Raw genomic sequence first — 13,882 nt, forward strand, 5'->3', positions numbered from 1 at the left:
CAAGAGCCACACGTGGAAATGACCCTGCAGGAGCAGAGAGGGACCAATGTAGGTGGACCGCAGCTCCCCCAGGAGGAGGAATGGAGCCCTGCAACCATGCCAGGAACCTGGACGACACTCGGTGGGGCCGGAGGGGCTGGGGAGGAGCAGGGCGTGGCCCTGCGAGTGACTGGCTGGTGTGACTCACGCACGCCGAGCCCGCAGGGAAGACAGCCGGACCTCCGTGGCCTCATCTGAGGCCTGTGTGCTGCTGTGACAGTTGGTTTCGGAATGGGGCTGCAGAGCTGGCCAGCCCAGGACTTGGATGGGAAGGAGCTGTGTCCACTGTCCTGCCTCACCTCGCACACCATGATGACAGGATGTCCCTCACCTCCTTCCACAGATGGGGAAACTGAGGCATGGTCACGGAAGAGCTGCAGCTGCAGCTCCTGCAGCTGCAGGAGGGGTCGCGGTCCCTGCCTTGCAGGGGACAGTCTGCAGCTGCACCCATCTGCCCCATCCCTGCTGGGTCTCTTATATGCATGAGCCCCACATCCAGGACCCCCCGTTTCCTTCAACCCCAGAGGTTCTCCTGCCCAGCTGGCATCTGTGATGTTTCATTTAGGGCTGGAGGTTTATGGCTTCGTCTGAAAACACACTCAGACGTGTGGGGGTGAAGGTTGGGGGCTGCTGTCTGGCTCGGCCCTGCTGCCTGGGGCCTTTCTGGGTGGGGGCCCAGCATGGGGACCCCACCAGCCTGCTCTGGATGCCCAGGCTTCTCTAGCCTGTGGCTGGGCTCTGCACCTGGCCAGCCCAGGACTTGGATGGGAAGGAGCTGTGTCCACTGTCCTGCCTCACCTCACACACCATGATGACAGGATGTCCCTCACCTCCTTCCACAGATGGGGAAACTGAGGCATGGTCATGGAAGAGCTGTGGATCAAGGTCAGGTTTTCTGGGACATTCTGGGCACTGGGTCACTGGACTGCCTGATGCAGGTCCAGGTGGAGCACCTGGGTCCTGGAGGTGCACCAGCTGCCCAGCCTCAGACAGGTGATCTGCTGCAGTGCTTCACCTGGGCCCTGCCTCTGTGGCAACAGTCATGGTCCTGGGGCCCCTTCTGCCCCTGCCTGGAGGCCAGGGTGAGAGTGAGGAAGGGAGTCACCAGTCTGTTGGCCTCCTGGTCCATCTGGCCTGCCACATGCAGACACAGCTTAGGCCCTACATGGAGGGGCCACCCCAAACTCCACGCACCACACGGTATGGCTTGTGTCCCCTCTAGATGGTGTGGCTAGAGGACTCTTCCTCCAGAAAGCCCTCTAGACCTGCCTCTTCTCTCTTGCTTCCTGTGTCCATGGTGCCACACAGTGTCCAGCTGCTGCAGGGCCAGCTCACATCTGTTCAAGCTAATTTAAGTCCTCCTGTTTTTTAAAACATCTTGCTGGTCCCAGGGGAGATGCAGGGACGTGCCACCCGCCATGCCCGGCAGGCGGATCTGCTCAAGCCCAGAACAGCTCCTCAAGCTTCACTCCTGCCAGGACCTGTGCTCTGTGACCTTGGGCCCATCCTGGCTCTCTGGGCCTCCTGGGAAGCACCTGTCACAGGGGGAGACTGCAGTGGAGTGGAGGTGACAAGCTCCTCCTTCCAGGCTGGACAGCAGGCAGGGGCCTCTGGCCTGAGGCCAGCTGGCCAGACCCAGCAGGAAGGTCCCTTCTCACCCAGGCCTACCCCAGTGATGAGTCTTGGGGTGGGACATGATCACCGCTGTCCAGAAGAAGCCCTCTGCTCCCAAGTGCTGTGCAGGGACAGGTCAAGGGCGGGCTTGTGCTCTCCCCATCTTGCACGATGGTGGGTGAAAAGGCTGGGCCGGCAGGATGGAGAAGCCTGGAGCCAAGAAGGCTGAGCCTAAGGGAGACCCTAAACCAAGAAACTCAGAAAGGGAAGCCCCCCTGCAGCTGAAACCCAGTCCTGGTCAGAGAAATTGGCAGGTATGCCAATTTCCCGAAAGTTGTATTCCCGAAAGTCTGTGTCTAAGAGGAAGTACTCAGCTGCTAAATCCAAGGTGGAAAAGAAGGAGACGTTTCTTGCTACTGTCACCAAACCAGTTGGTGGTGATAAGAACGGGGGAACCAGGGTGGTTAAGCTTCACAAAATTCCTAGATGCCATCTGGCTGGAGATGTGCCACCAAAGCTGTTGAGCCACAACAAAAGACCCTTCAGTCAGCAAGTGAGAAAACTGACAGCCAGCATCACTCCTGGGACCATCTTAATCTTCCTCACCGGGTGCCAGAGGCAAGAGAGGGGTTTTCCTGAAGCAGTTGAGCAGTGGCTTGCTACTTGTGATGGGACCTCTTTCCCTCAATCGAGTCCCTCTGCATTGAACACACTAGAAATTTTGTTATCACTACCTCCACAAAGGCCAATATCAGCAACGTGAAAATCCCAAGGCACCTCACTGATACTGACTTCAAGAAGTCAGAGAAGCCCGACTCCAGGAAGGCGAGATCTTCAACACAGAAAGAGAAGTACGAGATTACAGCGCGGCGCAGGGTTGATCAGAAAGCTGCAGACTCACAGACTTTACCCAGAATCAAAGCTATGCCTCAGTTCCAGGGCTACATGCGATCTGTTCAAATTGGTGTTCTCAATTTCTTACCAAGAACCTAATTAAATAACTGATACATTAAAAGGCAAAAAAAGAAGGTCAAGGACAGTCACAGCATTTCCGGGGAGGAGCTTGAGGTCTGATCTGCAGGTTAGGCCAAGGTCATGTCCCTGGGTGAAATCAGGATGGAGCCCTGGGATCCCTTGGGCTGCCGGGGCCCAAGGTCATTATCACAGAGCACTGGTGTCCAAGCGGTCCTCTGTAGCTAGGGTCAGTGACTCTGCAGTCAGCCTGGTATGTCAAGAGCATGAGTCAACAGGACATTGCCGGGGCAGGGTTGGGTGGGCTGGGGCCAGGGCAACCTCCCACCCATCCTCCACCCCCTGAGAAGCCCCCTCTGACAATCTCGGTCGGTGGTCCTTGTCACAGAGACGCATGACTCGGATCCAGGCCCCACCTCCATACAGCCCCGGGGTCACTGCCTGCAGCCACCCAGCTGACTATGGCCCTGCTCTCTCCAGCCCTGTGCTTGAGCAGGGCTCTAACGGGCAACCGCTGGCCCTGGCTCGGGGCTGCCTGGGGCTTGCTAGGTGAGACCTCCCTGGTTAGGAGCGTCCTTTGTGGCTGCCCTGGAGGAAGGCGCTCCTGGTGCCTGGGGTGCAGGCACAGTCCAGACGGGGCCCAGGGCCTTTCTGACCCCAATGAGGTTCCAGATCCAGAAGGGGAGGGGTGCCGGGGCCCACGCCCCAAGACCCAGTCCTCCCAGCGAAGATGAGATTTGGAAACCAGCACAGCCAACAGGCCTGAGCACCACAAGTTCCTGCTGAGCTCCCGCGCCACACCCAGCCAGCTGCCCAGCCCGCCCTGCTCACGCAGCCCCTGCACCACCTGCGAAGCCCGCCCTGCTCACGCAGCCCCTGCACCACCTGCGAAGCCCGCCCTGCTCAAGCAGCCCCTGCACGACCTTGCCCAGCCCGCCCTGCTCACGCAGCCCCTGCACCACCTGTGAAGCCCGCCCTGCTCAAGCAGCCCCTGCACCACCTGTGAAGCCCGCCCTGCTCACGCAGCCCCTGCACCACCTGTGAAGCCCGCCCTGCTCACGCAGCCCCTGCACCACCTGTGAAGCCAGATCTCAAGGTCACCATTTACCGGCCTCCACTCAGGCCATGCCCATGGCAGCCCTGAGCAGGCGGGGAAACTGAGGCTGGGAGGGCCAGACCTGGCTACCTGGAGGATGGGGCAGGAGCTCTTCCCAGGGCACCTTCACCCCATGAGCACCTCTGGCCTCTGGATTGAGGGCCAGGGACAGTGACTGAGAGGGACAGGCCCTCCCTGTCCCCCCAGGGACTCTACCAAGTCCTAATCCACCAGGCTGTAGGGCTGGGTGCCCTGGAGCTCTGCCTGGGGAGTCACGGGAGTCTGTGTTGAGACGTGGACTCCGCTGGCCTGGAGCCTCACAGGAGCAGGGCCCACCCACCCTGCGCCCCTGGATACTGAGGCTGAGGGTCACCGAGCTTGGCTGGGGCCGGGCCTCCTCCTCCTTTCTCAGTCCCTCTGGTGTATGGGCCAGGGATGGAGGCCCATGCCTAGCTATCTGGGGTCACAGAGGGGCTTGAGGATGGGTCCCTGGCCACATGAGCCCCCAGGGTCCCGCCTCCCACCCCTGAAGGACAGCAGGAACAGCTGCTCAGTCTGGTCAGGGGAGTCTCAGGACTGCTGTCCCAAAGCCCACAAGCACAAAAGCAACTGCTGCGTGGGTGGTGCAAGAGCCCCTCTGTGCATGGGGGTGATGACCGGCCGGACTGCACCTCCATAACCGCAGCAGGACTGAGCACCTGGCTGCCGAGTCTGCCCAGGGGAGGGCACCGGGGCACAGCCTGGCAAAGGCAGAGCCCACGCTGGTCTGCAGAGGAGGAGGCTGGAGTCCCTATGGCTGGGCTGGGGGCCGGAGGAACTGGAGGGAAAGGAGGTGGAAGTGGGTGGGACCACGGGACCCAGGTTGAGGTCGGGTGCAGGGCTCATGCTAGGAGGACTTGCGTGGTGGTGTGCGTCCAGGGGAACCAGCAGGAGCCACTGCAGGGCCACCCAGAGCAGAGTGGTCAGGGAACAGGCGCCCAGAGGCATTCCGCAGCCGATGGCACCATCTGCTGGCCATGTTGGGTGTTGCCCGGACCTGGGGTCTCCCCTGGCCCCAGGATGGACAGGGCCAGTTTCCTGAGTGCTGGGACACACTGGGTAGACCTGCCTCCTCCCTGCAGGGTGGCTCTGGCTGTGATTTCAGGCACAGGTTGGATTCGACCTCTTTAAGCACACACCCACCTCCCTGCCCTGTCCCAGAAAGACCCTGTCAGGGACAGCCAGGAGTGGAAGAAGGGCCTGGCACTCACGCAGCGGTCCCAGGAACAGATGTGACCAGGATTCCAGTGGCCACTGCCCTGGGCTGTCCCCCAAGTGTGAAGTGGGGGCCAGGGTAGGAGTGGGACTCTTTCCCCTGGGCTGTGAGGCTCTGACTGTGGGTAGGGCAGCAGGTTAGGGGTTGACCAAGGACCACTGGTGTGGAGTGGGCTAGGTTTGGGGACACAGGGCCAGGGAGAGGAGCCACCTCAAGGACTGCAGAGAGCAGGTGGCACTGTCTGTACCAGTGCCCACCCCAGGCCCATCCCTGAGCCCTGATGGCCCCTCCCTCCCAACAGGGCCTCTGAGCAGGCAGAGCCTCGCTGTCCCGCTATGGGGGCACAGAGCCCAGCACAGGGCCAGGCATGGAGAACGACCCCAGGAACAGAAGGTCAGGGGAGCCAACGAGGGTGATAGGGTGCCCAGGGCTGCAGGATCCCTCCCCTGCTTTGTCTCCCCCGGGGCAGAGACTGGAGGCCTGGGCCTGGCCCCAGGACCCCTAGGAGATCTGCACCCTGGCAATGAAGGGGGCGGGGCCTGCCTGGCCCTTTAAGAGGCAGTTCTACTGGGCCTGACTGCCCCTCCCCCGAAGGAGGGCCCTGCTGCCCAGCAACAGGAGGCTCTCCTGTACCGGCCGTCACTGGGGTGACCAGGAGCTGCGTCCTCCTGGGACAGAGTGGCCGGTGCCAGTGCTGTCTTGCTGACCTGCCTGTCGACTGCCAGTGACCCACTCCCTCGTGCCCCACCCCGGCCCCAGCTGGGCAGCGGGCGGCAGGCACCATGGCGCAGACGGATGTGCTGCTGACCAAGCAGCCGGCCCCGCAGACGGTGCCGCCCTGCGAGCTGTCCCCCAGGGAGTACCATGTGGCCTGCAACACGGGGGCCTACACGTCCTCGGGCCTGGCCACCGCCGGCTTCCGCACGGCCAAGTACCTGATGGACGAGTGGTTCCAGAACTGCTACGCCCGCTACCACCAGGCCTTCGCGGACCGCGACGGCTCGGAGCGGCAGCGGCACGAGAGCCAGCAGCTGGCGGCCGAGACGGCGGCGCTGGCGGAGCGCACCCAGCAGGACTCCACGCGCAGGGTGGGCGAGCGTCTGCAGGACATGCACTGCTGGCAGTCGGAGCTGCAGCACCAGGTGGGCCAGCTGGCCGCCGACGCGGACCTGCTGCTGGCCCAGAAGCAGCGGCTGGAGCGCGCCCTGGACGCCTCCGCGGTGCCCTTCTCCATCGCCATGGACAACCTGCAGTGCCGGGAGCGCCGGCAGCACCCCGACCTGGTGCGGGACCACGTGGAGGTGGAGCTGCTGAAGGTGGGCAGAGCGCCCAGCACCCGCCCGGCCCACCCGCCTGCAGACCCCGAGCCGGGGGAGAGGAGCCGGGCCCTGAGTCCTGCCCCGTCCACACGATGGACATGCAGGACCCCAGGGCTGCGGGGGGGCGGCCCAGAGCCTCTCACACCTGTTCCTGCCGCAGGGAGCCCCGCCTCACCCCTGAGCCCCCGTCTCCTCCGAATGTGCCCTGTCCCTATCCAACCTAGCCTGTCATGCTGTTGGGGCCCCAGCAGGAGCTAACAGGCCTGGCCGCTCCTCCTGGCTCTGCAGAACCCTGAATCTCTCAGAGCCAGGTCTCTGCGTGAACAGGCCTGGGACAGCCGTGAGATCCAGGGAAGGAAGAGCCAGTCCCGGGGCCTCAGGCAGCCCCTGCCACAGCCCAAGCTCAGGCAGGAACGCAGGTCCCCCCACCACATTCTCTGCCCATGCCACCCCACCCCCCGCTCAGCACTCCCAAGGCCCCCTGTGAGGCCCTCTGCCCTCTCGGGAAGAACACCAAGGGAGGTGCGGGGATGGGGACACAGACAGAGGAGGAGGGTGTGGAACCCTAGCAAACCCAGGCCACAGGGAAGGGGGTCCTTCACACCCAGAAGGGAAGCCCAGTGCTGGGCTCTGCTGTGCACTCCTGCCATCCCAGCAACCTGGGAGGCTGAGGCAGGAGGAGCCCACGTTTGAGCCCAATGTGGGCAACTTAGTGAGACCGTCTCAAAATAAAAAGAATAAAAAGGGCTAGCGGAGTAGCTTGGAGGTAGAGCAAACCTGGGTTCAATCCCCAGTAACAAGAAGGGAAACCCAGCACCCGCTCACATCCTTGATCCTTAGGGGTCCTCAGAGAGTCAGGCCAACGCCCTCCGTGCATGGTGGGCTTTGGGGATAATCCCAGAACCTGCAGAGGTTGTCTCAGGTGACCTTCCCAGCAGCCCTTAGAAGCTACTGGAAGAAAAACCCCACCAAAAAGAAGCTGTTCTCCAGGGAAGAGCAGCGGGGACTGGCCTGGACCCAGGGGCTGACCACAACCTGCAGCCCAGGCCTCCTCATTCTCACCAGGGTGAGGGGCAGGAGGGCCGCTGCTCAGGAGGGGATTCCTTCTCCCCAGGAAGCTGAGCTCATCCGGAACATTCAGCAGCTTCTGAAGAGGACCATCATGCAGGCTGTGAACCAGATACGGTGGGTCGAAGTGGCCTCCAGGGTGGCCTAGGGGTGGCCCGTGTCCCAGTCACCAGGCTGGCCGCAGGGTGGGACATGGGGGACATGACCCTGTGGCTCAGAGAGGGGAGGGGGCTGCCAGGTCAAGGGACAGGGTTGCACTTTCAGTTAGGCCAGCTTCTGTTCTGACGTCTCCTACCTGGGGGGGCTGCCCTGGCACTGCTGGCCTGGCGAGGGCCCCAGGAGCACGCTGGGCAGTGCAGGCCTGGAGACGAGCTGCCTCCTGCAGCGCAGCTGGCGCCCCAGTGCAGGCGAGAGGGGTTATGGTCTGGTGTCTGCCCTCCCCAGGCTGAACCGCCAGCAAAAGGAGACTTGTGAGATGGACTGGTCAGACAAGGTGGAGGCCTACAACATCGACGAGACCTGCGCTCGCTACCACAACCAGAGCACCCAGGTGCAGTTCCATCCACACTCCACCAAGTTTGAGGAAAGGTGGGACCCCAGTGCACCCCACCACCTGCCCCCAGCCCTGGCTGCCTCCACCGGGCACTGGCTGCCGAGATCTGCGGGACCCCTTCCCTCAGGCCCCAACACCCTCACTGCCCAGGCTGCTTGGGCAGCGGTCTGCTCCCTGACCCACAAGCGGACAAGACCCCTCGCACTCCTGTCATCCCAGCGGTTTGGGAGGCTGAGGCAGGAGGATCTAAAGTTCAAAGCCAGCCTCAGCAAAAAAATCAGGTGCTAAGCAATTCGGTGAGGCCCTGTCTCTAAATAAAATACAAAACAGGGCTGGGGAGGTGGCTCAGTGGTCGAGTGCCCCCGAGTTCAATCCCCGGTACCCACACCCAAAAAAGACCCCTGCCTCAGTGCTCATGCAGCTCACGCAGGGCCAGGGAGGCCTCTTTGCGTTTCCGCACGCGACCGGCAGAGGGCACCCGGCACCCGCCAGGGACTGTGCCGCTTGGGGTGGAAGACGGTGGGGACATGGCTGGGCCTTGGGGGCGAGGGGAGGGGCGCCAGAGAACGTGGCGGGGCCTTGGGGTCGGAGAGGAGAGCTCGTGGTGGCGAGGCGGAGTTACCAGGCCTTGGAGGGAGGGGACGGCTGGGGCATGAAGGGCGCTACAGGGCAAGCCTACCGGGGCGGGTCACTTGGCCAGCACAGTGGGGGCGCTGGGCGGGAAAGCACGCGGGCAGCGCCAGAGCGGTCCGCACAGTCCACCCGACCGGCCACGTCCCCGCCCGCAGCGCCTCCACGACCGAGACCTGGGCCAGGTTCACCCAGGACAACCTGCTCCGCGCCGAGCGCGAGCATCTGGCCTCGGTCAACTTGCGGACTCTCATCGACGCCATCCTGCGGGACACCAGTGAGGACCTGCGGCTGCAGTGCGACGCCGTCAACCTGGCCTTCGCGCGCCGCTGTGAGGAGCTGGAGGACGCGCTCCACAAGCTGCAGTTCCACCTGCGCAAGGTGGGGTCGCGGGGACACACCCGCCCCCGGGAACGCCCGCCTGGGACTCGCCCACCCCGTCCGAAGCCGCTCGGACTCGCTTGCCTGGGGCACGCCCCCACGTGGGCGCGCCCGCCCCGCCGGGACTTGGCCTCCTGGGACACGCCCACTCCTGAGAATTCCGGCCCCATGGCGACTAAGGCAGCTGGGGATCCTCTGTGGCGCCTGGCCACCCTATGCCCAGCCCTGACCCGCCTCACCCCCTGCCCTCCTCTGCCCTGCGAGACCCCAGAAGGAGGCATTCTGACTCATTAAGCTGGTGTAAAACCAGGTTCCCTTGGGCGTTGCACCTTCCTGGGTGGTTTGGCAAGCAGGGCCAGGGGAAGGAGGTGTGGGCCCAGTGTGTCTTGGCCTCCCTCTGGCTCCAGGCATTTAGCATGGCCTTGGCTTGCCTCTAAGCCCCACGAATTCTCGACCAGGGTTGGGGCCTCTTGACCACCAGGGCTCTGGGCTCTCAGGCCAGAGCTGGGATATGGCAGGCTGCACTGGGTGCCCCAGGACTGGGGTGTCTCCAGCCAGGCCTGGACAGCAGGGCCAGAGTGGGAGGAAGTGCTGGGGAGGGAGACAGTGGCAGCTCAGGGCCAAGACACTGTCCTCTGCAGACGCTGCGGGAGATCACCGACCAGGAACACCAGGTGGCAGTGCTGAAGCAGGCCATCAAGGACAAGGAGGCCCCGCTGCGCGTGGCACAGACCCGCTTGTACCAACGCTCATACCGGCCCAATGTGGAGCTGTGCCGGGACACCGCCCAGTTCAGGTGCCCAGAGTCTCTGATCTCCCTCAGCCACTGAAGACTCTCACACAAGCAGACAAGGACACTGGACATGATCCTGGGTGGGGCTTGCATGTCAGGGTCCCCTGTCACCCAGGGCTGTCTGGTCTTCCTACAAGGGACCTCAGGGCCTGACAAGCTGAGCTTCTGAGGGCACAGGCCCAGAGGGAGGCCCTGCAGGCCCGTCTGCCCACCCTGCCCCTCTGCTGTTAAGTGACCATGTGCCTGCTGAGGCATGAGTGGGTTACAAGCTTGTTTACCTAGTTTATCAAGTGCCCAGTTGCCCTTCTAAGCATGAGTGCCCCCTTCTTCCTGCTTCCCTGTCCTTCAATTTGTACAAGAAACTGGAGTCCTCACTGGTTCCAATGGTGGGTCCTGTGTCCAAACATAAGGGATTGAGCCTGGTCAGCGGGTCACTGCTTACCGTGGCCGCTTGGTGCTGCTATTGCATAGGGTCCTGCAGAGCCCAGGGCAAAGCTTCCATTTCTGTGCTGGGTGCAGCCGGTGGAGGTCCCCCTTGGGCTTGGAGAGAGAAACCTCTTCCTTCACGCTGTGGCCCTGGCCCTCGCCCTGACCTGCATGCCGGAGGGGCAGCTTTCTGCTGGGTTCCCGTGGGACTCCTGGGGTCAGGACCTCCTGCCTGCTCAGAGCCCCACCCTCTGGAACGCTGCTCCCTCCCGGCTCACATGCCCCGCCCGCCCCGCCACAGGCTGCTGAGCGAGGTGGAGGAACTGAACTTGTCCCTGGCTGCCTTGCGGGAGAAGCTCCAGGAGGCAGAGCAGGCGCTGCGCAACCTGGAGGAGACGCGGCTGGACTTGGAGAAGGACATCGCTATCAAGACCAACAGCCTGTTCATTGACCGCCAGAAGTGCATGGCCCACCGTGCCCGGTACCCCACTGTCCTTCAGCTGGCCGGCTACTAGTGACCGGTGCTGGTGCCTGGCCGTGCTGTCCTGCCTGCCCCAAATAAAGAACATGTTAACTTTCTGCAGATGTGTGTGGTCCAAGGTGGAGTCCAGTCACTGTCCATCTGGGCAGTGTCTCCCACCCTGTGCAACCAGGCTTTGCCTGTGGACCCTATTGTCCGGGCTGGGGAGATGAGGGCTTAGAGCTGAGGGCAGTGGCCCCATGCCTCAGTGGGCATGACCAGTGCAGGTGAAGAGAGGCTCTCCCAGCGCAACTGCATTGCTGCTCTGTCCAGCCCAGAGCAGGGCTGTCCTCCTGGGCCTGCCCCTCCCCTCTAGGCTGGCTCCTCCCTGCATTCTCCTTCTGGGGTCACCTCGTGGCTCCTCCCCCATGCCCCAGGCCACACCCTCAGCTCATGTATCCTCAGGACAGGCTGCTCCTTCTCAGCACACCCCAGATGGGACCCAGGAAAGGGGCCGGCCACACTCTGGAGAGTGGGGAGGGGGGTCCTGTCTCTGAGGCCCAGGCCCACAGGGCCCTAATCCCACCCTACAGGGGACAGGGGAGGGGACCAGAGTTGCAAGCCGCTCCCCAACCATCTGCCCTGCCGCCCCTGCCCCCACCACCTACTGACTCCTACAGAGGCCACTCCAAGTCCCTGTGTGGACGCCTGCAGGTCCAGACCCCAGAAGAGCAGGCAGGAGGCAGAGATCCTGCCTGGGAGTCATCGTCCAGCTGAATGGGGATGTGGGCAGGCTGAGTGGGGGCATGGGGCAGGGAGGGCTTCCTGAGGGAGGCCCAGGAAGTGTGAACCAAGGCATGAACCCTGGACTAGGGCAGGAGGTGACCATGCTGGGCGAGAGTCCCGTAGCCTCTCACCCTCTCTGGCGTTCACCTGGGCCAGGCCCTTGGCTCACTGGACTCTCACTGTCACCAACAGGGGGAGGGGAACATGGCCTGGGCGGTGCAGCCTCCTGCTTCCTGTGAGGGTCACTCCCAGGCAGCTGCCAGCCTGACCTGCCAAGAGCAAGCCTGTCTGCTGGTTGCTGACAGGAGGTTCCCCACCCCAAGACTCTGCATGGCAGCCCCCTTCCTTCCATGGCCTTGACACTGGCCGGAGAGAGGCAGTGAGCGTGGGAGAGCCTCCGGGTCCCCTCCAGAAACGTTGCCAGCCACCTGTCCCCACAGAAACCACGCCGCTTCTCACATGGCTGGTCACTGCGGCGACAGTCAGAGCCTGCTCCTGCTCTCCTGTGCCATTTAAATCTACCCTGGTTACTGCCACCACGAGGCCCCAGCAGAGGGACAGCCCAGGGTTCTGGGGTTGGCAGAGGCTTGGGCTGTTGCCCCTCAGCAGTGCATGGACAGATGGCCTGCATCCCTCTGCAGCTCATGAGCAGGGGTCCAGGAGCACAGCCAGCCACACCACCCTGGGGGCTGGGAGCTGTTCATGCCATGTCCATGCCGCTCCTCAAAGCCCCTGCAGGCCACCAGGCAGGACCTGGGGCAGTGACCCCGCAGCACCCTGCAATCCCTGCCTCTTGCAGTGTACACCCCAGGGGCCAAGTTGCTGGGGAGGAGTCACCAGTTCCAGAACCTAGGGTGCCACTATCAAGGAGGGAGTCGGGCTGCCTGCCTGGAGGAGGGATGGGAATGACCGGACCTGTCTCCTGTCCTGTGGTTCTGGGCAGAGTGGCTGCCCCATGGGCCTGGGGAGCAGCTCCCCCAGGAAGCCCAGGTGCTCCCCGGGAGGGTGAGGCATCCCTTGCTGTGCCCACCGTGCTGCGCCCCGCCCCCCACGGCCGGCGGCAGATCATCACCAGCTCTTGCAGCAAAGTGTCCATGAAGAGGCTCAGGAGATAATAGCCGTCTGTGCCTTTGCTCCGGCCCCATTATCACTGCCCGCCCATCAGTGCGCAGGGCCCTCGTCCCTGGTGTGGAGAGTGGCAGGTGGATGGGCTGAGGAGCGTGGGAACCTGGGGGCTGGTCCTGGGCGAAGCGCCTCTTCCTGGTGCTGCGGGGGTGCAGGCGGAGTCACGCCAAACACACCGCGTTCTGGCTGCTTCAGCTCTTGTGGCCTCCGAGGGTCTTATGTGCATTTTACAGCTGCAGAAAGTGAGGCACAAGCGTCCCTGGGCCACTGCATCCCAGCCCTCCCGGCTGTGGCCCCACACCTGGAATCCCACGCAGGCAAGCCATGCCTGCAGGGCCCGGTTGCAGTGAGGCCGTCAGCAGCATGGCCATGGAGATGGGCCTCCAGCCTAGAGCCACTGGGCCGGGCCACCATGGTCTCCTGCTCTCACTGAGTGCCCTCTAGATTCCTGGATTGTCCAGCCCCTCACCCGAGTCCATCTGGTCACAGAGGGTCCCTCAGTGGATCCGCCTCCTGCTGTGGAGATCACACAGGGGTCCTAAGGAGGGCGAGAGTAGCCCGGAGTGACTCGGGCCTCCACAGTAGCCAGGAGGGCTGATAGCCACCCTGAGCTGCCCCTCTGCCCACAGGAGGCTTCTCCTTGGACAGGGTGTGCTTCCTGTCTCCCAGAGGTCTGCTAGGCCCCCATGGCTGTTCCTGATCTCATTAGGGCAAGGGCGAGGAGGGAGGACTGCTCTCAGCTGCACATGTCACCCCTCTCTGCCCCCTGGGTCCCCCAGCACTACCTGCGTGACCCGTGTGCACTGAGTCAGTTCTGTGCTTCTCCCACATCATCCAGCCAAGCCTGAATATGTCTGCCTGGCAAATCAAGGTGTCATGTCCTCCTTCCAAGTGCCTGGGTGCTCCTATTGGTGGCCCTCCAACCAAGCCACATGGTCACTCTCATAGGCAGCAAGCAGCTGACCCTGGGCCGACCCTAGGGCCTCTGACTAGAGTCCATGCTCTGTCCTTCCCTGGGATGTTCAGACTTGGCCAGCTGCAGTGGACTCTGACTCTGCCCATGTTACCCCAGAACTCACATCGACTGTCTATACTCAGACCACCCCTGGGCCGGGGGCCGTGGGCAACTGAGCCACCAACCTCCTCAATAGTACAACCCTGCCGCCAGCCGAGCCCTGCCTGCTGTCTAGGCAGGCCCAAGTGGCTTCCTGGGGACACTGGCTGCCCCTCACCGGTGGAGAATCCCAAGCCCCAGGGGGCGCTGACTCCAGGGGTGTCAGGGTGCTGAGCCTGGTCTGGCTCTTCTGTGCTGGCACAGGCTCCCACCCCATGGGAGCCGAGCATGACCCTCCCAGGATCCTGGCA

The 13,882-nt window shown here is 63.2% G+C and overlaps 1 protein-coding gene and 1 pseudogene across 1 annotated transcript; both read left to right on the forward strand.

The window, feature by feature from the left end:
• The first annotated feature begins 1,824 nt into the window (after positions 1 to 1,824).
• Positions 1,825 to 2,646, forward strand: LOC124969972 (60S ribosomal protein L6-like; annotated as a pseudogene).
• Positions 2,647 to 5,633: 2,987 nt separating this feature from the next.
• Positions 5,634 to 10,725, forward strand: Tekt4 (tektin 4). Its single transcript, XM_047533968.1, has 6 exons — positions 5,634 to 6,292; positions 7,410 to 7,480; positions 7,808 to 7,951; positions 8,705 to 8,927; positions 9,569 to 9,723; positions 10,448 to 10,725. Exons 1-6 carry the CDS (start codon positions 5,759 to 5,761, stop codon positions 10,659 to 10,661), a joined length of 1,341 nt encoding a protein of 446 aa, XP_047389924.1. The 5' UTR covers positions 5,634 to 5,758; the 3' UTR covers positions 10,662 to 10,725.
• Positions 10,726 to 13,882: the final 3,157 nt, after the last annotated feature.

Source organism: Sciurus carolinensis, chromosome 18, assembly GCF_902686445.1.
Source record: "Sciurus carolinensis chromosome 18, mSciCar1.2, whole genome shotgun sequence".
Taxonomy (NCBI): domain Eukaryota; kingdom Metazoa; phylum Chordata; class Mammalia; order Rodentia; family Sciuridae; genus Sciurus; species Sciurus carolinensis.